A 25376-nucleotide genomic window follows, 5' to 3' on the forward strand; every position below is an offset into this window, starting at 1 on the left:
ATAGAGATGTAATTGGCTGAAAACTAAGGTATTCACAGAAGTCTTGCCAATCTAATAATTAATGAAACATCACTTCATGACATCAAATGGGGTAAAAGAGGAGCTTTAATCTAAAGTCTAACAAAATGTGTGAGATTTTCAGTTCGGAAGTCACTGAGCATATAAACCTATACCTATAGCAGGTTTTACCATCCTCCAAGCCCTAACAAATAGTAAACGCCAAATTATACCTTTGCAAAAGAAAATGCTACCTCCTTGACAACAAATCCAAGTGAAGTTGTATTGTATATGTAAAAAAGACATTAAATGTTGATGGGCACTTGTTGACCGTTCCACCCCTCAGTCACCCATACATTTTCTGTCTCTGAAATGCAGTTTTGCACAGTCGGGTATGAGCTAAAGCTAAACTCACCTTTTTGCCTTATTAACATTAGCAGGGACAGGCTGAGGAGCTGCAGTCACACTCAGACTAATTCCCCTATTCCTAAGAGGGCAGTAGTGATGTATGAGGGGAATGAGATGGGAGGCACAGGTCGATTGGCCAACACTGTCACCATCACACAGTAATGAGATCTCAGGGGGAGGGGGAAAATAGAGAGAGATTCTTCAAACTCCCCTCTCACATAATATACTAATTGGCCTGCACAATATAGGTAAAATGCAGGACGTTTTAATGACATTATTAAAACGAATTTCCCTACATGCCTCTGATAAATGGCATTAGTCAGCTGGATTGAGTGTCATGCATGGTCTCAGCATAATGACTGATCATGTATTAGCTACACAATGTGGGGTCTGGGTTAATTTCCCAGACTAGGAATATCTAGGCACTACATGTACTAGGTATTTATTCTAGTTTGGTGAAGGAGTATTTGACCAGTTTGTTCAGAATCCTGATTTTAAACCTTTCCAGCAACTTTGGGGCAAATTTTAAAAAAGAAATCATCATTTAACAATAATGCCACACCTTCCTGTTGCAGCTAAAGTGGGTTTTTCCTTGCAGGAAATCTTTTGAAAGGATATTAGAGGAGTGCAGAATAAAGTCCACGGATGGAATTACATGTTCAGGAGCTAGATGCACATTTTTCATGTGCCTAAAAGTACCCATTTTTTAATAAAGTGCATTTCTAATTCCAACATGAAAAAACAAAACAAAACCCACTATGTTAACTAATGTTTTCATATTTCATCATTTATATTCTAAACATTGTTTGATATATTCACCTCTCTGTTATATAAATTGCACACTGACCGTGACTTCTGGAGTGACAAATATGTATGCTGTAGTTTAATTTTTATATTGTCCTCAAGCATTGTGTGCCTCTGTGTGTGCGTGTGTGTGTGTGCGTGTGCGTGTGTGTGTGTGTGTGTGTGTGTGTGTCATGAGTCTGGAGACAATCCAGAGGCTGAAACTATGTGGAAGGCACTTTGCAAATTACATTGATCTCTCCCTGGACCTGCCTCCTACCTGCTGCTCATCCTAATGCCTGTTTTACAGATGGCTGGGCGAGTGGGGGTGGGTGACAACGACTTCTTTACTTTTTTTTTTATGTCTCCTGTTACTTTCTGGTTCTGTCACTGCATTTACCTCCTCTTTCACTCTCCTGCATCTGCTGCTTTTTGTTTCATCATTCACTTCCCCTACTTCTTGTCCATCACATGCATGCAGATGTCAACCCACAGCAACATATGATACACTTACCCTCCCACTAATCATTTGTATTACTGACATGCTTTCCTCTGTCCTGTCCTAATTACAACATTATTAAGTTTCACGGTGAGGAGCACCAAGGCGGACGCAAAGTGTGGCTTCGCTATGGAACACGGTGGGAAGGTCAAAATAAAGCATGGTTTTTAACCCTGAAAAATGATAGAGTAGATAGTAGTCCTGACATTCCCTGTTGATATTCGGCACTTTCAGTGAAATTACAGGAAACCAAATAAAAGCCCACATCCTCACAGGCGGCATATATTGCCTATTGGGGGGGATGTCAGCTTGTGCAGCAACAAATACATCCAACTGCAGCACATTTGCCGGAATTTTGTTGAGATCATGTTTAGGTAGGTTAGAATATCAAAGCCTAATTAGGCTTAATGACTCTCCCATCTCTTGGACAGCAGCCAAGCATATGCACACAGTCTAAAAAATTACACGAAAGCGCTCCATGCAAGCCCATGGGGTCTCTTTATTTACAAATCAAGCTGTAGACATGAGCAGGGCTGGGAGTTGAGCTGTATTTTAAGACTTGAGTTCAGAAGTAAAGTATATTATGAGTAGACAGCACCAAATCTGAGCAACAAAACACATTTTGAGAAATAAACCTCAAACCCTCAAACGCTTTATAATATAGAGCTTGTTATCTCCTACACATACACACAAAAAAATTTCAACCTGAGTGTTTTGCTCTTTGCTGGTAAAAAGGGGACAAACTGAGCAATTAACTCTATTTTACCAAATCGAAAAATACCCATAAAATGTAACAAGCAAAGTGCAACCTTAACACCCAGGCAAGATAGACCTGCCACGTCTTTGTGTGTGACTAAAGATCTCTTATCAAACAGATACCGTAAATAAAAAACTTCCTGATTCCTCGGATTCTGAAATGTAGTATGTTTTCTTTCTCGTTGACCGGTTGGCTAAAGTGAAAATCTGATGTTTCTGCAGCTCTGTTGGTGGATCCTAGCAATGTTTGTGGTATTTTGGTGACCTCAAGCCACAGCACTCCTCTGGACTGTAAACACTCTCAACCCTCTAACGAGCCTCTGCTGCTACGATTGCCCTGCATGGCCTAGAAATGGCAGCCCTGTTTCATCAGCCCTGAAAATATGATTATATATTATATAAAATATATTATATAAAAAATATGATATATATATTTATATTCAGCAGAATTCATACTGCGCCTCGCTGATTGGACGCATAAACACGTCATCTACCCGTGAATAGGAGATTAATTTGACATAACAAAAAAGCACAAAGTCACTCTATTTGACCCACCACAGACTTCTGTTTTATACAATAAAATACACAATATTCAAAATGTACACTGACTCTGACAACTTACTAAAATTAAGCATCTTATTAAGTTTAGACTGTTGGCAGGATCCTCCAAACTTAACATGTCTTAATACCTCTTTGTAAGACAAATGAGTCACAGTATATTTATAGTTAAAGAATACAGACCATATTTAAATATGGAGGTATCAATACCAAAGTGTCCTAACCACAAAACCTTTTTAAGAGCCAACAGGGAGAAACTCCAGCAGCTGGATTGTAATCTCTCATCTGATTTAAGGAATACTTTCCTCATGCGCTTATTATCTTAACTTCTAGTTTCAGTTGCTATGATTGTGCAAGGTCCATTTTCTTTTTAGTAATATCCATGCCTGACCAAGACGCTTAACTCAAGACAACAAAACAGAACTTCACAAATTTCCCACAATTTTTGTAAAACGTGTTTTGCTTTGCTGACAAACATGTGCTACTGCAGACCAAGTAGTGCTGCAACTTGAGTCTTCGGTCTAATCTCTAGCAGGCAAACAACCATATCTTTAACATGCTTGCTGAAGTGAATGATCAACACTTCTAAGGTCTATGTGTAGATTTAATGGAGTCGATTACAAAGAATTGTAATTTTCATAGCTATAGATATGCAAAGGTTCTGATATTTTTTCAAATGTTAATTTTTTGTGAACCTGAAAACAAAGCGTTTTCCTCTGTATGCTGTTCAGTTGCTATTATATGCAGGCAAACCAGGAAATGTGCCTGGCAGGGCAACAGGTCAATGGGGAGCAGGGTGAGCAGCGAGGGGAAAGAAGCACACGTGGGCAAAAACTGGCTGAAAATGGTCCAGATTCAATTTTCACCATCTCCATGGCAGCTGCTGCCTGGTTAGAGGATACGAAGGAGGAGCGAACCACATGAACCGTGTTGTAATGAAGCATGCAACCTATCTTCAGAGGATGTGGCAAGGTTTTTTGTTTCTGTGTCTGTGTGTCAAGTGGGATATTCCAGGTTCAGGAACTTACCTCTGCAGATGGTGCCATTGCCCACGTAGCCTGGCTTGCAGGTACACAGATGTCCCCTGATGGTGTTGGTGCAGATGGCGTTCTCATCACACAAATCCTGGCCGCTGGCGCACTCGTCATGCTCTGAGGGAGAAACCGACAGAGAGGAACTTCACATAGAGAATAGAGTGTGTGTGTGTGTGTTTGCGACTTTGCTGTGTGTGAAAGATGGAGGGGTCATTTCTTTTTGAGCTGAGAGGCCACCCAATCGCTGCGCTCTGAGAGGACAGTCAACCGGCTGCTTGGCTCAGAATGAGAAGCCATAGCTGAGTCTTTCTTCTGTCGACAGCCACCTCTCTGATCAACCATGTTTTCAAACACCAGTTATGCTTGGCATGCTCAAAATGGACTTGAAGTGGATTCTCGAAGGTGACTTCAAACAAACACGCAAGCTCGCTTTCGTTCCGAGCCCGCTTTTACTTAAAAACTACAGCCCATGGTGGAGAGGCAACAGCTGACACATGGCAGGTGTGCTGGCTAATTACTGAGCATCAGAATTAATTAGCCTAATGATTTTGGCTTGGACACTGATGACTTGCTAGACACAATATCGAAAATATACCATCTCTTTACTTTAACATGTGAACACTTTGAGTTTTCCAGAAAGAGAATCCTTGACTCTACTAGTTGAAAACAGTCGCTTAAAGTGTTGCAGTATTTGTACGCCAACATGGGACAGAGTGATTAGACAGTAGGCTAACAGCATGGGCTGCTTCTGTTTTGTTTCTGTTTCTTTCCCACTGCCAGAAGAGTTTTTTTTTTTTTTTTTTTATTATGAAGACAAAGCAGAAAGAAAAAAAGAAAAACAGTTTCCTTTTCCACCCATAAAAGCTCTGCCAAAAACCTGCTCACTGCAATCAACGCTCTGCATCCCGGCAATGAGACAAGGTGAATGTCCCTACCGCTGAGTATGTGACAAATTCAGTACAAGAACATTATCACAGATAATGCGGGGAGTATAATTAAAGCATGATATGGCCAGAACATATATAAGCCGTCTCGAGCAGGGCTGTCAGACTCATTGTAGTTCAAACAGAGCTCGGTTTGATCTTGAGTGGGCTGTCAGATTAAAACCAGGACAAAACAGCATGTTTTAAAAGTGTGCAGGAGTACAAGTACATTCTGAGAATGAACCAATTTAATCACTTTGTCTTGAGTTTGATCTTATTTTCACTGCTGTTATTGCTTTATTGTTTTCATATTTATTAGTGGAGTTTGGAGGCCTACAATAATAATAATAATAATAATAATAATAATAATAATAATGGATTGCATTTATATAGCTGTACAATACCACTATTCATTCACTCTCACATTCACACACTGGTGGAGGCAAGCTACAGTTGTAGCCACAGCTGCCCTGGGGCAGACTGACAGAAGCGAGGCTGCCATATCGCACCATCAGGCCCTCTGGCCAACATCAGTAGGCGGTACGTGAAGTGTCTTGCCCAAGGACACAATGACCGAGACTGTCCGAGGGCTTGAACCGGCAACCTTCCGGTTACAAGACGAACTGCCAACTCTTTGAGCCACGATGTACCCCACCTCTTGTTCTTTGACAGCTGGGATAAGCTTCAGCCCGCCCATAACTCTGAATTGGATTAGTGGAAGAAAATTTAATGGATGGCTGGATGTATAGTTGAGTTTAGAGTTACAGCAGCCCTGCTTTGAAGAGAAAAGTGAACCCTATGGCTCTCTAGGAGGTTTGGTTTGTGCACCTTTTCCACATTTTGTTTGACATGTTACCCTCCTCTTCACAAAGCCATCCTGTGCATGGGATTGGGCTGTTTAGTGGGCTGTTTATGGCTTGAGGGCCAAATGTTTGACACTTGGATCTAGTACTTACAGTCGGGGTGACAAATCTAGTCCCTGATTGCGTTCAATATATCAGTTTCGAACAATATGAAGATATATTCATGATTGCATTTTTTTTGTAATGTGCTCTAATTTGTCAAAACGATTTAACAATATGATGATCAAAACAATAGTCAGCTTAAATGTGTAGCTCTGAATGAACGAGTCGAGGTGCACTGATCCAATCACAACACAGAAAGTGTCCTTACAGCAGCCGATGATAATGACAGCAAGCAGGACTTCTGTCATGTCAAACCCTTGAAAGAGAAATTATTGCCTTATTCACTCATTCTTTGACTCAAATAAAGTGGCAAACAATATTCTATGACCGCAAAACTGAGACAATTTTTTGTAATAGAAAACTTGCAAGGTCAGCGTTATGAAAATATGGACAGTTTTGTTAGAATCGTGAAATGCTGACTTACTAATAAAATAGTAAGTGCTGCGAGTAACGTACAATCTCAGGGTCTGTGTTTTATATTCTGCTGGGTACCATGAACTGCTCTCTTGACTTTTATATGTTTGCTCTTAGATAGAGGCCTGGGGGAAAAGGAAAGGGATTTAGTACTGCAGGCAGTGTATGATTAACCACCACTAAGAGACCTTCCACTAAACGGGAAATCCATTTCACTTCTCTGGCAGCGTAGTTCAAATGTAACTGCATAGCCGAAGTTTAACTTTGGACTTTTCACATCTTTGATGGTTCGCTGCATTTGCTAAACATAAAAAATATTTTTATATGATACAAAGTAACACAGGTAGCTTTTGTGGTAGCTTAGCAAATTATGAATGCACCATATTTTATTGTAAAATCTGACTGAGCTACTATGGTAGTGATTTCTGTATTACAATGTAGGCTTTTCTGGTTTGTCGTCCTTTTTGACCCGAGTGACTAAAATGTAAGAAAAACAGAGTCCCATGGTATATTAAAGGCATGTGAAACTAGCTATTGCGACCTTAAACTCAACACCATGAGTTCACTTAGAGCGTAGTTCTCATCGGCCATAAAGACAAAGACTTTACCAATGAACAGCAGCAAATTTGATTATGACACTATTAGTGGTTTTAAAACATTTACATATGTTATTTTATGATCTGATGCCCTGATCTTGGCAAGTCAGCCCCCTGGCAGTTTCTGTGCTTACTATATATTTCCCTCTGGGATCAATACAATCTTCTCTTATTCTTATTTTTATTTTTATTTTTTTAAGAACAGCTCAGCTGTAGTCTTCCAAAAGTAGGCTAACTTAACCATGTGCAGGATATTTTCAAACTTAAGCTGTATGCTAAGGAGAAATCATTTTCTTTCAATTTGAAACAGAGAATTTCTCCTTCTTTGTAATGTGTTTCATAGTAACCTGTGTGGCTCAGAGACCTGACAGGTTACCTCCATGATACTTGGAGACTAGAGCTTCTCTCAAATCCTAAAAAGAAGCATAATGAGGGAATACTTCCCAGTTTTAACCCTGTTCCATTCACGACAGAGCTGACACCAGACCTGCTGGACTCACCAGTGTGCTGATGTATAACTGCCCATCGTTGCAAGTGGTCTTAGTTGGAAATCACAGCTAAGGTTGTTGTTTACAGCAAATCAAACTGCAACGTTTATTAGGACTTTTCATACCTATTCTCCACAAATTAATAAACCTTGTGCGTAGCACACATAGAATATATTATTTAGGTTTATTTAAATTGCTGATGTAACATTTATGCACACCGATGTGCTCAAAAATTCTAAAACTGAACCTAAAGTCACAGCACAGCTTTTTTTTCAAAACACTATAGAAGATTTTTGTGTTCAGTTCTAAAGGAGCCAAAGGTGACACTTGTAACATTAAAAAAATGTTCAGGTGTCACAGTTAAGCCACTGCGTTATGATATTGAGGCAGCATAGACAGGTGAAAATGCACTAGAAAGCAGAAGCTTCTTACTTACTATGAAATGTCAAAAGACCTACCCTGAAAAAAGGCATATATTTTTATCTCTGCTACTGAGGTGACAGATACATTTCTGCATTGTTGTGTCACACTGTTAAAAGCAAATGAGCAACTGCTTGGCTGAGCTCCTGTTTCTTTAAACCGCACCGGCATGCTGCAGCATTTTAAACACCACAGAATTAACATGTTACACACATGTTACACTAACGAGACCCACTCTGACAGGCCTGTGTTACGGTTAATCTTGGGGCATCATAACCCGGTGGTTGCTGTGTAGTTGAAAAGAACTAAATTATAACAACATGAAATGATAATCACAGGTGTCAAGTCAAAAATCACACCAAAGTTCCTAAAACTGGGTGAAAGTAAGAAGCTCAAAGACCATGGTCACTGTCATACCCATGTAGAAGGTTGGGTCGCCCAAATAAAATAACTTCTTCATTTATGATCATGTATCTCTGAGAGTGTTCACCAGAGAACAGAAATAAAAACACTGATATTGATTTGTACTGGCAGATATATCTGGAGATTACCTGGAACGCAGTGAAGTAGATGTGCTTTTTAAAAGTAAGTGCAGAAGGAAGTGTGGTGGCAGATTTCTTTCCTCATGTATTAATCACATCTTTAATCATATCACATTAGTTAGTAATATCACTTTCTCACTGCACTATAGTAAGAGCACTCCTGTCACTAGTTTGCATGCATGTGGAATGTTAACATAGTGAGGCCATTGTAATGGGAGACGTTAAACAGATAGTGGGACTCCTTCTGCTTATCACGGATGTAAATCTTTAGGTGACGGCCAAGCAGAAAACAAGGTCATAATTCTCTCTGTGAGGGAGGAGGTATAGCCCCCCCCCCCCCCTGAGAGGGGCCAACATGTAAGAGTTTGTGGAATGTTCTTTGTCTGTGTCTCTGTATATAAGATGTAAGGGCGGTGGCCACAATTCAGAGATGGTCCTGGTGTTCCACTGGGATGCTCTCTCCACATTGCAATGTGTTTATTAAACCCATTTCTTTCTTCTTTTTTTTTTCTTTTTTTTGTGTCCCGTTTGGATCTTTAGCCATCAGAATTGTTGTCTTAAGGCCAAGAAAGATGCCAAGCGGATTATTTTACCAAGTGCATCATCATGGCCTTGCCATATTGGTCCATTTGATTGACCTTTATTATAATTATGAATTTATTTTATTTTCGGTTGCTACAAACGGGACAGACATGACTGGGGGATAGGACAGGGAGAAAGAATGAAAGAAAGAGAGGGAGAGAAAGAAAACCAAAGGGGAGAAGAGACAGTGAGAAAGGAGGGAAGAAAGAAAGAAAAACAAACAAAACACCTGGATCACCTGTATGGAGAGAAAAAAAACAGAAGAGAAAGCAAACAAAAAAACAGAGCAACATAATGAAAAACAGCACCATCACAATAAACTAGCTAGCAGTAGATAACAGTAGATACTAAATATTAAACGATATTGTGCAGCACGCAAGATAGACAACGCACAATGTGCTTTGAGGCAGCAGCCAAGAAAGGTGTAGTCTGCGTCTGTGAACACTATTAAACCCATTTCAAATCAAGCTTGCTGGGTGTGTTGCAGGTTATTGTTAAATTTTCCACGACAGAAGCATAGGCTGATGAGGACAAATTTTTAGCCCCTGTATGAAATCTAAAGTTTTTGTCAGAATTCCTAATGAATTTTCAACGCAGCATTTCTGGACATAGTCATTTTGTATGAAAAGCATAAATTATATATATCTATTTGCACATGATAATTTCCGAGAAAAAAAAAACAAACAAAAATTGACTATGTGCACGTTAGGAAACTCCTGTGGGGAGCTTTGTTTCCGGTGTCCTATTCACGTCCTGTTTAAGGTCCAAAACAAGTTAAGCAAATGAATGAATCAAGCGGCGATTTACATTTCTATAGATGTCTTGGGCATTTACCCAATATATCTGTAAATGATGTTCATCGACTTGTCGATATTTTTCCCCCGCGCCTCAGAGCAAAAGAGAAAAGGGATTCAAATGTTATATTTCTCAGCTGTCCCTTGTTTATCGCGGGTGTTATGTTCTAAAAATAACCTGTGATAGGTGAAATCAAGTAGCCAATTTTATTTTTTGACGGTGCAAAACGTTTCGTGGACATTGTGGACATACAGCACTGCACTTCAGAGTCACACTGCTAGCATCGATGCAGCGATTCTGTACTGCACAGGAGAGACGGAGGAGATCGTCTGCAGCGATCAGGACGCAGGACACAATGTGACATAAAAATAAGCATGCAAACTTGCACTAAAAAAATCTGCGAAACAGCGAGGTTATAGCGAGGGACCACTGTAATTTTGAAGGTAAGTCACAACATACCCTTCGTAAATACTAATGTATAGAAACCCTTACCTGCAATTTTTGTGTGGCTTTTTTCACGGTTTGTTAACATGCTGTGTAGGTGTGTACTTGACTAGCTGATATCGACATAACAGGAGAAACACCTGGTTTGACTATTCTTCACCTGTAGTTTGAATGCTGAACATTTGCCTGTTTAAATCATAAGACCAGTCACTATACTGAGATGTGCTTCTGAATGTGGACGATGTGTCTTCTGATTTTGTAATGCAGCTCTGCTTTCGTTGAGTGATGTAAACAACTGATCGATCGAAACTCTTTAAACGTCAAAATTGATCATTAGATTTTTTTATGACACAACAGTGGTGAGTGTTCCCACCTTCTGCTCTTTGTAACTTAACGCGATCTTTCTGTTTTTTGAGTTTTGGACATCAATTTTGGAGTATATCTTCGCAGTAGCGATTGACCGCAAAGTAAAGCTACCGGAAATGTACAACCCCACATCCGGTCTCAAACCAGGAAGTTAGCATTTTCTCGTGCACAGGGTCAATTACCAGCTTCATATTATTAGCCACCTGAAAAACTGACCTTTTTATTGAACCTTAACACAAACCACTGCTGTGCAATGATTTAACTTCAACTGCGTAATCTCAAAGTTTCATCAAGTTAAAAATGAGGGTTATCTTCTGATTTACACACAGTATCATAACTTCAGCACGGGTTTGAGCTGTCACTTGAGAAAGCATCATACCAAAAACAAAACCAGTTTAGACTTAAGAAAAAGAATTGTTGATGCTTACAAAGAGGGAGATACGCAAAGTTATCACAGTGTTTCCAAGTACCAAGAACTAGAGTGAGAAATTCACAGAAAGCCAGACAGAACAAACCTGGCAGAGGTAGGAAGCAAAAGATTTCAAAGGCTCTGGAAAGGAAACTAGTGAGAGATGTGTCTAAAGACAATCACTACTGCGAGGTCGCAGACTTCTGCATAAGAGACATCTTTAAGACTGCAGTATGTTTAACATAACCTGGAGAAAGGTTATCCATACGGGAAGAGGAAACCAGAGCTCTTTGCCCACAAGAAAGCAAAAAGTAGGGAGAGGCATATAAAAGACATATAACCCAAAGCTCACGGTCCATACAGTGAAACATGGTGGTGGGATTATTATTATTATTATTATTATTATTATTATTATTATGTGGGGATGGTTCAGTGCATCTTTAAATGAGAATCTCATCAAGCTCTTCTAGCACGACAACAACCCAAAAAGTGCATCGATCCAAGGGAAGAACCCTGATTTTGTGACATTACTTTAGATTCTGTGAAGTAAAAGTAAAATAATGTAAGCATCTAAAATAAAGGTTGTGTTTAAAATTCCTTGCTCTATTTAAAAGCACTTGTGAGAGAAAGAAGAGGACCCAATATATAACCTAAAGGTACTCCACAACTAACTGGGTACATAGATGCCAAATACTGTCCAAAATGGAAAGAGAAACTCTTAACTGAGAAATATGACTGGAGCTATTTAAGGGCTTTCTCTCTAATGCCTACAACACAATCCAAAATGTGTCAGGACAACGCTATGATGTACGTCGTCAAAAAGCATGATGGCAACAGAACTACTATCATCAACAGTTAAAAGTGGGCCATTAAAAAAAAAATCATAAAAGCGTGGTTTCTGTGCTGCGTTATGAATTGTTGGAATGATGTCTGTCATTTATAAATGTGAAATTAATTAATCTTTGGCAACATGTTATTGATTTATGTCCTACTGCTGAGCTTATCACACTGATTAAGCTTTAGTGAATACATCTTCAATTAGAATCTAACATGATTTAAGATGATTATAAACAATACATTAAAGAGCAGCCTGTGACGGTGCTGTGGTGGGAATTTACAGCCCAGCTGCACTGCGAAAATATCTTTTTATATCAACTGTGTCTTTAAGTGCCAGTCAGTGCCCGGGGCTCACAGCACTCAAAAGATGCACACTCCCTCAAACGCACTCCTCATTAATATGCAAACGCTTTGGTGGGAGTCATGACTAATACATTCGCCTTAATTAATGAGTGGTGCTCATAAAGCCCCAAAGCAAGTCGGCAAAATTATTTTGCTTTTCTCTTCCCAAGGATTTCCTCCTTAGGTTGAGCTGTAAAGTGGAGGTGAGTGTTAACAGTGTTTGTGGTATGTGTTAGAGTTTATGTGAAGGGATATGAAAAGTAGTCGACATTGATGGCAGGAAGAGTCGCGTGATTAAAAATTCAGGGTTCTAATAGCTGTGAGCTAATGGCGGTGAGAGCAACACAATCCACACTGATGGACACAGCTGCTTATTAAAGCTGTTTAATGTCTGCTGGCCAGTTTAAAATTATAAAGTGAAAGCCAACACTGACAGATAATGAGTAAGTGAAGAACTGACAAGCTGTAATAAATCCTAAAACACACTTAAAGGCTCTATTTTTGTGGCATTGGGATGGCGAGTTCGAGAAACCCTTCGACCTTTTGGGGGTTTTGTGGTCCTTAAATTTCCCTTTGCCTGTCTGTGCAGTGTTTTTGTTCGACTCGAACAATGCTACAGGTAGCAAGGGAGGCCAAACAGATGGGAGGTTCATTCAAATGAGGCTGCGGAAAGCTAACTGTTGGTGGAAATCGTGCCAGAAATTGTGCTGAGAAAAGAAGCATGTCCCCTGGTGCGAATTCAATTTGCTGCCAATCTGATGATTGCATCAACAACAGCCAACAATAAATTGTGTATCAAAAGTATTTACATTTACAGCAAGAGTTGGACTCATTGTTGCACTTTCCTGCAAATCGAAAAAAGTGATCACAGTTACCTGTTATTGACAGCATTTTTCTTTTAAAATTCTAATTGAATTATTTAATATCTCATCTGTGCTGGTTATGACGACTTTGCATTTATTCAACAATAAAACCCTGCAAGTGTGTGTCTAAAACAGCTGCTTCAGAAAGCCTACACAGTCTGTGCTTTGCACTTGTCGTTGCACTTACTGAAATAGAGCCTTTGCTCTTTAGATTTATTGTGCGTTTTTCCCCCCAAAACCTCGGGGACTTCTTTGTACAAGAGTACAGAGAGTAATGTCATATATAGTGCCATTACACTGGAAAAATGTGGCTGTGGACCTTTGACTACCTTCTACTGCTATGGACTGGTACTTAAATAGTGATTTTCTAGTCTTCCCACTCAAAGTGCTTTTATACTACATTCACACAGTTTTGGTTTTTTAAATTCTAGTCACTTCTGTGCTTTAACCCATTGTGCACACTTATACACAATCATATACATCAGGGGCAATTCTGGGGTTCAGTGTCTCACCCAAGTACACTTTAGCACGCAGACCTGGGGAGACGGGGGCTCAAACCACTGCTGCCCTCTAGCTGGGTGTGAACGAGCATAAACAATTTTTGTTGTACATGAAAACAACATTCCTGCATCCCAGATGGTCCAATTCGTTATACAGTTGGCAATGTTTTTGGCTTTTCTGTTTCCAAAATTTCTGGCAAGGTGACCATGCTTATACCATATACAGTTAACAAGAGAACACTTGCAGTGTGTTGCTCATACCTGAGACATTTTACTGTAGTCAGAAGCAGCTCTAGTGTGGAAATAAAACCAGCAGGGAGTGGAAGCTGCTTATTTGCTGGGTCTTTCTGTCAGCAGGGGGATGAGCATGCACTGTTTTGAGGTCACAAGAGGCTATAAACCTGAACGGCTCACTCTGATCTCTGCTTTCTTATGGAGAGTTATGGAGAAAGGACAGAAATGTGACCCTTTTGTGGGAAAACATTATTGTCTATAGTGTCCCCCTTTTAGAGACCCAGTATAGGGTTTTGATGGCTAATGTTTCATTTTCTGAGTTCACGGAACAAGAGTTCATGAAGAAATAAATGGTGATTTGTGCAAGGTTTGGGGTCTATTTTTTAACTGGCAAGACTATTTGGGGTTTCAACAATTTTAAAGTGGAAAAATTGTGCCATTAAAAAATAGACAGCCAAAGGGATTTCAGCTCTCAGGTAACTTTTTCCAAAGTCACAGACATTTAATAGGTTTGGACTTGGTGATTACAACTCCTATTAAACACTCCTCAAACCTTCTCTCAACAATCAGCAGCCACTTTATGCTCTGAAATTTGTAATTGTTGATGCCAACAAAGCAAAAGACCATAAAAAAGCAAGCACTTGGCAACAGTGGGAACGAAAAACTCCATTTTAACAGGAAGAAACTTCTGACAGAACCAGTCTCATCATCTGCCGCGACCGGCTGGAGGTGAAGGAGGAACCAGCAAGAGTAACAATAACTGTGGGAAGTTTTGAACAAGACTGCTACAACGTTTGCATGGAAAGGCTCATACGTGCCGAGGCGTCAGTACCAGTTATGTCTTACATTCCTCGAATGTTCTGTATATGCTTTGAATTTTATCATTGCACAGCTAGCCTATGTATCAGTCTTCACCAGCTTCTTCCATGTTTATTTATTTATTTTTTTAATTGCAGGTATACCCTGCATGCCTCTTCACAAGTCAAGTCTATTTTCTTGTGACTCATGCATGTAACTACATGAATTGCATACTGAGCTATGAGTGCTGCCAAAAAGTGCTGGAGTGCACAGCAGGCCTCTGGATGAATGTTCTGTGTCAGATGCATGAATGACTTTTAACTGATGCTACTTTTGCTGCTGATGCTGCTTTCACTATGCAGCTGGTGTGGAGGTTTGAACCTTCTGTCTCGGCACTGCTACTTTTTTCTTGTGTCTGCCATCAAAAAGGAAAAAGTTAAAGTAGTAGATAAAAGTTTTTGGCAGCAGTTCACGACTTCATAAATACACCTTGCATTGAGTTACTACACAATAGAGTTCTTTAGACATCACTAACAAATATCACTGATTAGAAAGACGCACAATGGAGGGATCAAATAACAGAAAAAAAAGGATAGATTGAATTACTTTGGTAAAATTGCGTTCCATGTGCTCAATAAATCAACACCAAACAGTAAATGAAAAACCGAATCTTGACTATCACACAGCACTCAAAATGGACATCCAAGGAAATACTTTTCATACTGGTTGTAATCAGCCTGGAAGCTCATAGTAGGCTGTTTTCTCCTGGGAAATCGTTTTGTGCATCTACTTTTGGACAGATTTTTGCATTGCAGAAAAAGAATCCTGACAAAAAGAAAACACAAATGAATCCACAATGTATGAGAGTTCATATGATCTCCAAAGCAATGACTACTCTGCTACTGAATTTTTTTAACTATTTATTAGCGATTCATTTAACTGCATTTTAATATAATTTCCAATGCTCCTATTTTGTTAAGCTAACACTGGCTAATGTGGGAACTGTATTTTAATGTATTTACATCTAGCAGCTGTGGCAACTCTTATTCACTGATAACCATCAGTGGTCAGTTATAGTATCAGTTACAATATACAGTATCTGTATATAGTATTCGTTATAAAAGTTTATTCAGTACAAGAATCTGTTCACTAATAAATGTTTCACTGGAACATCATAACACTGGTGTAGATACTTCAGTGATTCTCCAGGAGACAGCAGCTTAATATGAGCATGCTGTACATCTATATCAGATGGATCTAATTAGTGATGATTACAGAGTGATGTGGTGTCAGATCTGGACATGCTGAGGTGAAATCCCAAAGCACTGGGCTAATGATGCATAATGGCTGATCGTCAGAGCCACGGACAGTGGCCGCAGCACTCACGGAGACTTCTGCACTGTCAACAGATGCTAATAGGCAGATCAGAGGCAGAGGTTATTTTCTCATTTTGATAAGAAAATAACATGTTTTTCATCAAAACTAGAGTTATTTGAACAAAAAAGTGAATGAGTCACAATGACATGAACACTAAACATTTGCATTATTTAAAAATCCACATGTAGAGTATTTCCTCTTACAAAGAAACAAATCTTCACGGAGGCCTTTTTGAAAATGGAGACTGCCAAGTTAGAAACTTGGTGCAATAAACCTGAATACATCCATGATCTAAACGTTATCAGGCTCCACATAAAAAAATATCAGAAATTATTTATAATATGATTGTGTGACTTTAAAAAGATTGAAAAGACTAAGAGCAACTAAAAATCAGTGGATGCACAGCTGCAATGGTGATCGGGTAGAACAAGTTACAGGACTACAAATCACAGTTGCTGTCTGAAGGTGCTCTTTAGCACAAACTACATGATGAAACTTTAAAAGGCCTGATGAATAAATACTGGGGGCAGATTCTTTAGTCAGTTGAGACTATGACACATTTGCTCAGCTAGGATCCATCCTGCTTACTGTCACTCTGGCCAGCACTCCAGTGAATGCATAGTCCTGACAGTGCAGGTGGGAGTATGATGAAATGGGGCAGCATAAGTACAAAAGGTGCTGGAGCGATGACATTTACAGATGGCACCATGAATGCCTGTTGGATGTACCAAAATGCTTGCTGACAAGTTGAGTCCCAATTTCGCCTTCGCAGAGGAAGAACATTCAAGCACGATAATGATCCAAAGCACACTGTCAAAATCACACAACAGTTTCTGAAAATGAAAAAAGGGAAACTATGACATGGGCAGGTCTCATGACATAAATCCAGCACAATACCTTTGTGGTATTTTAGACACCTCTGGCAAAAATGTCTGTGAATAATAGTAGAACATATCTGAAATGTATGCAGTGTTTATACAGAAGAAGGACTCACATACAGGAGACCTGGACAAGGCCGTAGATTGTTCCCAACCCATCAGCAGGACTGCAAGGAGGAACAGCATGAGCGCTGCCAGAGATACAGAATGACCTCCCACACGCCACTGGTGTAACCCAACTAATCAAGCATTCAGAAACATGAGATGTCCTTTAGCAGGCTCTGTGCTTGTTCTCTGCTCACCATGCCACCAAAAGAATACCTGAACTGGCAGGACCACCACTGGCTCTCTGTGCTTTTCACAAATGAGAGCAGGTTCACCCTGATTACGTGACAGACATGAAAGGGCCCGGAGAAGCTGTTAAGACCGTTGCGCTGCCTATAACATCTTTCAGCAATGGGTCCTAGGTTCATCCTGGGGCATGACATTGCTTTCAACACCACAAGGTTGCACCTGAGACTGCCTGGGTGCTCAGTGATGGTATGGTTCAGATCTGATAGGAGATCCCCTAGGACACCATCCATTTTCTCGTTAGGAGCTTTACAAACTACCAATTCACATTTTAAGTTGCTACAATGAAATTTCGGTAACATGGCCTAGCCTGCCGAATTATTTTTTCACTTTGATTTTTGGGGTGTCTTTAAACTTCGCTCACTGTAGGTTGATAATTTTCATTTCCATCAGACAATGTGGCATCTTTTCATTCCTAAAAATCATTACCCAGTTCACATCAGGATAGATATTCAGCATGATCCTTTCCCCCCTTATTGTGATCTCATTGTGTTTTCTAAGTGTTCCAATACTTTCTTTTTTTCTTAGCAGTTTATATACACGATGAGCCACGTTCTTTCTTCAAGACTGAGTGGGCACTGTTCTGCTGCTATGATCTCCAGCATCAAAGACCTTAGACACATTCAGTTGTAATTAGTGTTCACGGTGAAGTGAAAGCCCACAGGCCCAGCTCAAAAAGCTCAACAAACTGACTAAAATTAAGGCTGGCAAACTGTAAGCAAACTAGATCAGGCATAATGTCATTGAGGATATAGTGTGCAGCACAGTTTTACCATATTTTCAAGATTTAAAGATGATTTTGTCACTTTGATAATCAGGTGAGAAGTTTTTCAAATTGTTTTTCTTTTCTGCATTTTATATATTTAGTCTTTATCCTTCAAGCTCGGGTCCTGCGCCAAACCCATGCTACTGCACAGAGATCTCGGATGTTCTTGGGATCTGCTGGAGACACTCACCTACCTTGGACCACTGTCCTAGTGTCCTATCTAAAAGTGTGCCTTCACCCTCCACATCTTCTCAAGCTCTCAATTCAATTCAATTCAATTTTATTTATACAAATCACAACAGTTCCCTCAAGGTGCTTTATATTGTAAGGTAGACCCTACAACAGGGGTAGGCAACGCCAGGCCTCGAGTGCCAGTGTCCTGCAGGTTTTAGATCTCACCCTGTGTCAGCACACCTGAATCAAATGATTAGTCCATTACCAGCCCCCTGGAGAACTTCAAGACATGTTGAGGAGGTAATTTAGCCATTTGAATCAGCTGTGTTTGATCAAGGACACATCTAAAACCTGCAGGACACTCGAGGCCTGGAGTTGCCTACCCCTGCCCTACAATAATACATACAGAGAAAAACCCAACCCAATCATATGACCCCCTATGAGCAGGCACTTTGGTGACAGTGGGAAGGCAAAAACTCCCTTTTAACCGGAAGAAACCTCCAGCAGAACCAGGCTCAGGGAGGGGCGGCCATCTGCAGCGACTGGTTGGGGTGAGAGAAGGACGACAGAACAGCAGACATGGTGTGGAAGAGAGCCCTTGGTAGTTCTCGATCTTCTCATGTGCCTTCTTCCTGATGTTGCTATCACTTGTAAATCTACATCTGTCATTTTCCTCTGCTTGTACGCCACTACTATGTCCGGTTGGTTAGCCATCACCAGTTTGCTCGTCTATATCTGGAAGTCCGACAGAATCTTAGCTTGGTCATTATCAACCACCTGAGGGGGCGTGTTTAGGATACCAGCCACTTCTTCTCTCTGGCAGACAATGTCAATAGCAGCTGGATGGTGTAGTGGTAACACTACCCTTTGGTGGTGACCAGGGTGTCTGTATCCAGAAAGGGTGCCTAGGCTAGTAAAACTAACACCTCGTGATTCACTTTGACTTTACATAATAAATTTCTAAAACATGTCCTCATCTCTTAAGCTTCAATCGACACCTCGTTCAGTAATGTCACGCTGCACACTTCAGTAATGTGAAATTTAATGACCAGTGACAGGCCCATAAAACAGACCAGAGCATGGCAGAAATTTCAAGGGTTTTTTCATCTTTTTTTTTTCTGGCAACACAAAGTCATCAAGCTCACTTTCCGCCTCAGCCTTGCTGCTCACCTTGACAAGATTCAAACTCAGCAGAGATCTGTTCCATGTCACAGGGGAAGAAATATTGACTGCCTGTCATAGCATTTAGCTTCGAAGGACATGGATTCCCTAAAATATGTTGCAGAAAATTCTTCACTTGTCTGTGGTATTCTACCGTTCAAGAGGCAGTTTACTTTTTAATTACAACTTTTGTTTTGATACTGCATGCAAGTCATATGTTTTTTTTTTTTTAATGATTTCTTGGACTATTACTATTGTTATAATAAATGAAGCAGTTTGTGCACCGTTCCCCTGCTTGGCCTTCAACAGGTTGGGAAATGATGCACAAATAATATTCTTTTTCATAACGTTTTTTAAAATCTTTTTTTCCATTTCCATTATGCATTACATTCCAGTATAAGACCGGTAATGCATTAGTAGTCCCAATCACTTATGTATTGTAGTATATTACAGTAATGGAAGCTGGAATGGAATGCAACCTCCATCCCATTTTCTTTTCTGTCTGTCCTTGTTTCTTTCTCTTGTCTTTTTTCTTATTTTCTCTTGAGGCCAGGTCACTGTTTCCATGCTCTCAAACACAATCAGTATCAAAGTCACTAGTCCATTGACCCCCTCTAATAAACAGGCACCCTCCTTAGGGTCTAAGAGCTGTTTTTCCTTTAGAGGAGGCATGCAGTGGATCAGTTTCCCATGTGTCTGGTCTAAAGTTATTAAAAACTGCACAACTGTTCTAAAAATCTAGAAAGAAATCATAGTATATATTATAGTATAGACTACACTGGAAACAAATGGTACACCTAAAACACATCTGCGCAGCCATGGAAACGCCACGAAGCTCCTGGCACACAGTTTTTGTGCAGATGTTAATTTCAGAGGTCGTTTGGAACTTTGACTTTTATCCATTATGCAATGGGACTGAAAAGACTGCATTTAAAGATCAAGAGGTCTGTCCCAGTACTCCCACATCCATATAGTGTGTCTTGCCCCGCCCCACCACCACTGGTACTTCACTATAATTAATGGGGCTTTAATTTTATTTTCACATCATATAATGTGTTATGCACCTAAGTTGCATTTGTGTGCAATTATTGACCTCTTACTTTAAAACATAAGTGCCTCACATCATGTTGGATATAATATGTTTGTGTACACAATGCACCTAACCACACAGTTTAAATCCTTTCTGTGCAATAGCAGCAGCTCATAATTGAAATACAACTCCTTTGATACCCAATGAATTACACAGCTAAAGGCAATAAAGACATTCAGGTTGCAATTCACATTAATGAAAGCATGTTCCATTAATGTGCTCTGTCAGTAAACATCCCTCCCATGCATAGTCACAGTCACATATTATTCTACGCAGCTCGGTCTGTATTCAGCCAAGGGAACAGGAAGACAATGCATCAAAGAAGAAGAGACAGTCTTGGAGAAAAGGAGCATAACATGATTACAGACATCACTTTGGATGGTTGTACAGTCTGATGAGCAAGAAGAAACGCTCCTTACATTGAACCTTCACAGCGAAGCTAAATATAAACACCAGCTTTCTCAGAGGGAATTACAAATGGATGAAAGTGAGGAGTAAGGGTAACTTTTCTGGCCCCTTCCCTGCTTTCCCAAACTGCGTTTGATGGGCTTATTAAATTGGCTGGTGCCTGGCCAGTTTAACAGCATGACCCCTATTTTTGAATGTTTAATATATACAGGGCGAGTTGCCAAGGTTTTCAGGCTCGTCACACCTGGGCTGCACAATCATTAGATGTATAATTGGAATTCGATTTGATTAAATTTTCATTAAACATGTAATGCATCTTGGGGTGGGGGAGGGGGGATGCAGCCTTTTCCTTTGCTGGTTTTAGAAGAATATATGTGGCAACTGATGCATGAAATTAATGGCAGCTTCTTTTGGTCAGCCATACAGCAACAACTGCGCAGATCATGAACAGCAGGATTTTTAAAAAAAAACAAAAACAAGTATTGATTATTAGAGTGCAGATGAGGACAGAAGAGAAATATACATGTCTTCATCAGCATGCTACTTAGCTGATGAATCTTTTTTTATGTTATTTAAGTTAATAATGTAAAAATAGCACCACTTTTTATAAAATGAAGGAACAATAGGCAGACTAATGATATTGGTGTGATTTTTTTTAAAAACATACTTATATCAAAAAACTGATAAAAATGTAACAATTTCAAGCTTGAAATATTTGAAGACTGGAGATTTCTGTAAAGTGGAAATATTATGGTGCTTGCAAGATCTGCCCTGATTGTTTTAATGTCATTCCAGGCACAGCTTATGCTTCTCAGAGCTATCATTAGTCGAGATAAATGTTTTCAGATGAGAACAAACAACAAAAATTCATTTAATTTAAACAACAATATAATTTTTAACATAAAAAACATTGTCGCAGCTGAATTTTACTTGTAGTCCTTTTTAAAAAAACAAAACAAACAAAACCCTGGAGTTATTGGATCTGGAATTATTTACCTCACAGAAGCTAATGTAAATCAATTGATCGCAACTAACACACTAACCAACCAACCAACCAACCAACCTGATGACATCAAGTTCTTTATACACGTACTGTTTCATGTCCACTGCGAGCCTTATCAGCACCTGCTTAATGCAGAAAGCAAATCATCTAACACCCAGAGATTATAAGTGCAAGTATAACATAATTATAAAGCGGTAAATCATAACATCCTTGTACTAGCAAAACATTTGAGCTCTTGTTCACTTGTGAAGTTCAAACAAATTACCTTAACTGTACTCGTTTTGTTGTTGTGTTTGATTCCATTAGTGCAGCTGGGGTAACAAAGGGATTAGCAGTCATCCATGTTACCAGGACAGAAACAAACCATAAGGACTATAATAACCAAAGCAGCCAATCTGTAGCCTAGAAGTGTCACTTGGAACATTTTGTTTGACTGCAATTAGCATGTTTGTGCTCACATTAACCAGCATACAAAAGCAAGGAATGAACATGCTGAGAGCTCACAATCAGAGGTGCCCTGAGGGAAAAAAGACACCACACTCACTTTCTAACTACCTCTTTGGTGTTCTAATTACAGCAGGAAAGCCTCTGTTAGCTTAGCACTGAAAGAACATGAAAGTTACTAAAAAGCATAACAGAGACTACAAACAAGGCAACACAGGGACATGCTCAAAGGAACGCCTAGGGTCAGTGATGTTTGTTTATTCATTTTTTTTGCAAACTGAAAACTTGTGTGGTGATATAATACATGGCGGACACAAGTTAAGACTTTATTTGTGTGTGTAAATATATGCTCACTGGCCACAGTTGAACAGGTACACCCGTTTAACTGACTGTTAATGCAAATATCTAAAGAGCCAGTCATAGAAAGTTCAAGGTGAGCATCATAATGGAGAAGGAAGGTCATTAAAGTGATTTTTAGTGTGGCATGGTTGTTAGTGCCAGATGGTTTGGACTCACATACTGATCTATTGGAACTTTCTGACATTACCATCTCTGGGGTTAACAGAGAATGGTATGAAAACAAAAATACATCATCCACTGCGGACCTGCTCTCTCGGTAAAAATGTTTGTTCATGTAAGAGGTCAGGTCAAGCTGGGAATAGGAAGGCACAGGTAACAACCACTTATTATGACTAAAGTACACACAAGAACATCTCTGAATGCACAACACTGGACAACAGGATTGGAAAAAACATAGTCTGGTCTGATGAGAATTTCTGCTGTGTCATTTGGATGCCAGGGGCAGAATTTGACATAACGAGAAAGCGGCTGATGGTGCAATGGTGTGGGGAATATTCTCTTGACGCACTGCGCACACCACAGTCTACCTGAGATCATATCCATCCCATGGCCTTAATGTACCCGTCTTCCGATGACTGCGTTCACGAGTATAACACACCCTGTCTTTAAGCTCACATCCTCTCAAACTGGTTTCCTGAACATGGAAGTGGCTTCACTGTACTCAAACGACATCCAAAGTCACCAGATATCAATCCAATAGAGCATCTTTGGCAACTGGAAGTTCGCAGCATGGATGTGCAGCCAAGAAATCTGAAGCAACTCCATGATGCTATGCCGTGTCAAGTCAATACTGAAAAAAAAATCTGTGACGAATGTTTCCAGCACCTTGTTGACAGGAAAAATTAAAGCAGTTTTTTAGGCAAACTTAGAATGTAGGGGCTGGTGAGTGTAAGTACCATGTTACAGCACAGAAACACTGCATACGATCCATGCAAGCAGGTGGGTTAGTGCGGGTACAGCACCTTTTTTAAAACATATGGTTTGACTGACAAGTGATCCCTAAGGTGGGGAGTGTGAACACCAGTGATAATGACAACATTATTTTACAAATCATGCACATATAATCCCTCCTACATCAAATGCCCTTTAAATAGGGACACCAGATGTTATTTTGAACATTCAGGCAGCAGGTAAACATCCCAGACTGCTTTAGGCTGAATACAAACTTCGAGAGGGGAAAGTACAGAAGCCTCACACTTTCTGCCACCTCTCTTTCTCCCTCCATTCTTCCAGTGTTTCTCCAGAGCTGCTTGCTTACTATAGAGGTGAAATCAAGTGGAACCACAATTACCTTGGCCTCCTATTGTTTGTATGGTGCTGTTTTCACAAAGGACAATCCCCTCCACCAAGCAGGAGAGAGACAGTTGAGAAAAACTAAAGCAAAAGGTTATACATGCTGTGTAAGGGAACTATAGCCAGTGTTCCTCCAAGGAAGGAGCTGCTCATATTGTAAAACTAAGGGTGGGGCCTGGAGTAAAGTAAGCTCGTGGTCTGTGTGTGGAAGAAGTTGACAGATGCATCATGTCTGTTGAGACACATGTGATACATCCATGAACTCTGTCCAGAAGCAATGGCAGGAAGAAGCAAACAAACAAACATGCAAGAGTGAAGGACATTTTTCATTTGCAGTCCCTCTCTGCCTCATTTCTGCTTGGAAAGTATATCTGGTAATTCCTTTTAGCATTTGTTTATTTTTTAATTCTTTCACCTTCCTGAGAGCTTGACAGCATCTGTAATTGACAGCTCAGTCACACTAGAGTAAAAACAGCAATGCAATCTCGTTGTAACTACAAAAAAAATTCATGGATGCAACAACCGCTGGGCAACCACTTGCAACTGTGAGGTGACTGCATGACTGGTGACTTGCATGACTCGTGTTTCCAAACTTGGACTGGAATCACTTTCAGACAGATTGGAGAAGAACCACGGTTCCCAAGTAGCTAAACTGCCATCCTGCATCAACTACGCCATTACTTAAGGGCGATCGTGGCTCAAGAGTTGGGAGGTCGCCTTGTAATTGGAAGGTTGCCGGTTCGAGCCCTGGCTCGGACAGTCTCGGTCGTTGTGTACTTGGGCAAGACACTTCACCCGTTGCCTACTGGTCGTAGTCAGAAGGCCCGGTGGCACCAGTGTCCGGCAGCCTCATCTCTGCCAGGGTGGCTGTGGCTACAATGTAGCTTGCCATCACCAGTGTGTGAATGGGTGGATGACTGGATGTGTAAAGCGCTTTGGGGTCTTTAGGGACTAGTAAAGCGCTATACAAATACAGGCCATTTACCATTTTTACTTGCGGAGGGATTTTCCTGAGCGACTTACTCGCTAGCCAGACTGTATTCATGGTGGTCCTCAATATAATTCAGCTGCTTCTCTAAAAAGGAACACATCCACAAACTCTACCAATCAACTGGTTAAAGCATTTGGCAATTTATTTGAAATAATATTTGAAAAGGAGAAACGTATAAATGACGAAACACTGCTTCCATTATATTTAATAGTTAAAGTTCCACAACTGCAAAGACTGAAGCGAATTTGCAGTTTACTGAAAAGCTTGGGTTCACTTTCTCCATGCTAATTGCCTGATAGAATAAGAGACAAGAAAAAAACTGGTTTCCAGTTTTGTGTCTCCTCCTCAATGCAGTTGCAACAATATCATTACCAAAAACCTTTTAAGATCTAGACACAATGCAGAATAACAATACAGATTCCAGCACAAGCAACCAATTACACAAGCTAAAGTGCAATCACATTAACATTGTGAAATATGAGCAGTCACCACCTTAAGCTGTGAACGCTAACTCTGTTTTACATCCA

The 25376-nt window shown here is 40.1% G+C and overlaps 1 protein-coding gene across 1 annotated transcript in view; it reads right to left on the reverse strand.

The window, feature by feature from the left end:
- The window catches only part of LOC102787874 (protein kinase C-binding protein NELL1-like), a 299433-nt gene that overhangs the window by 68478 nt on the left and 205579 nt on the right, over positions 1–25376 (reverse strand). Inside the window, exon 14 of the mRNA XM_087840916.1 lies at positions 4030–4152. Coding sequence (XP_087697042.1) covers positions 4030–4152 — 123 coding nt within the window. The remainder of the gene's footprint in view (positions 1–4029; positions 4153–25376) is intronic.

This window comes from Neolamprologus brichardi, chromosome 1, assembly GCF_056152115.1.
Source record: "Neolamprologus brichardi isolate AB-2024 chromosome 1, ASM5615211v1, whole genome shotgun sequence".
Lineage (NCBI taxonomy): Eukaryota > Metazoa > Chordata > Actinopteri > Cichliformes > Cichlidae > Neolamprologus > Neolamprologus brichardi.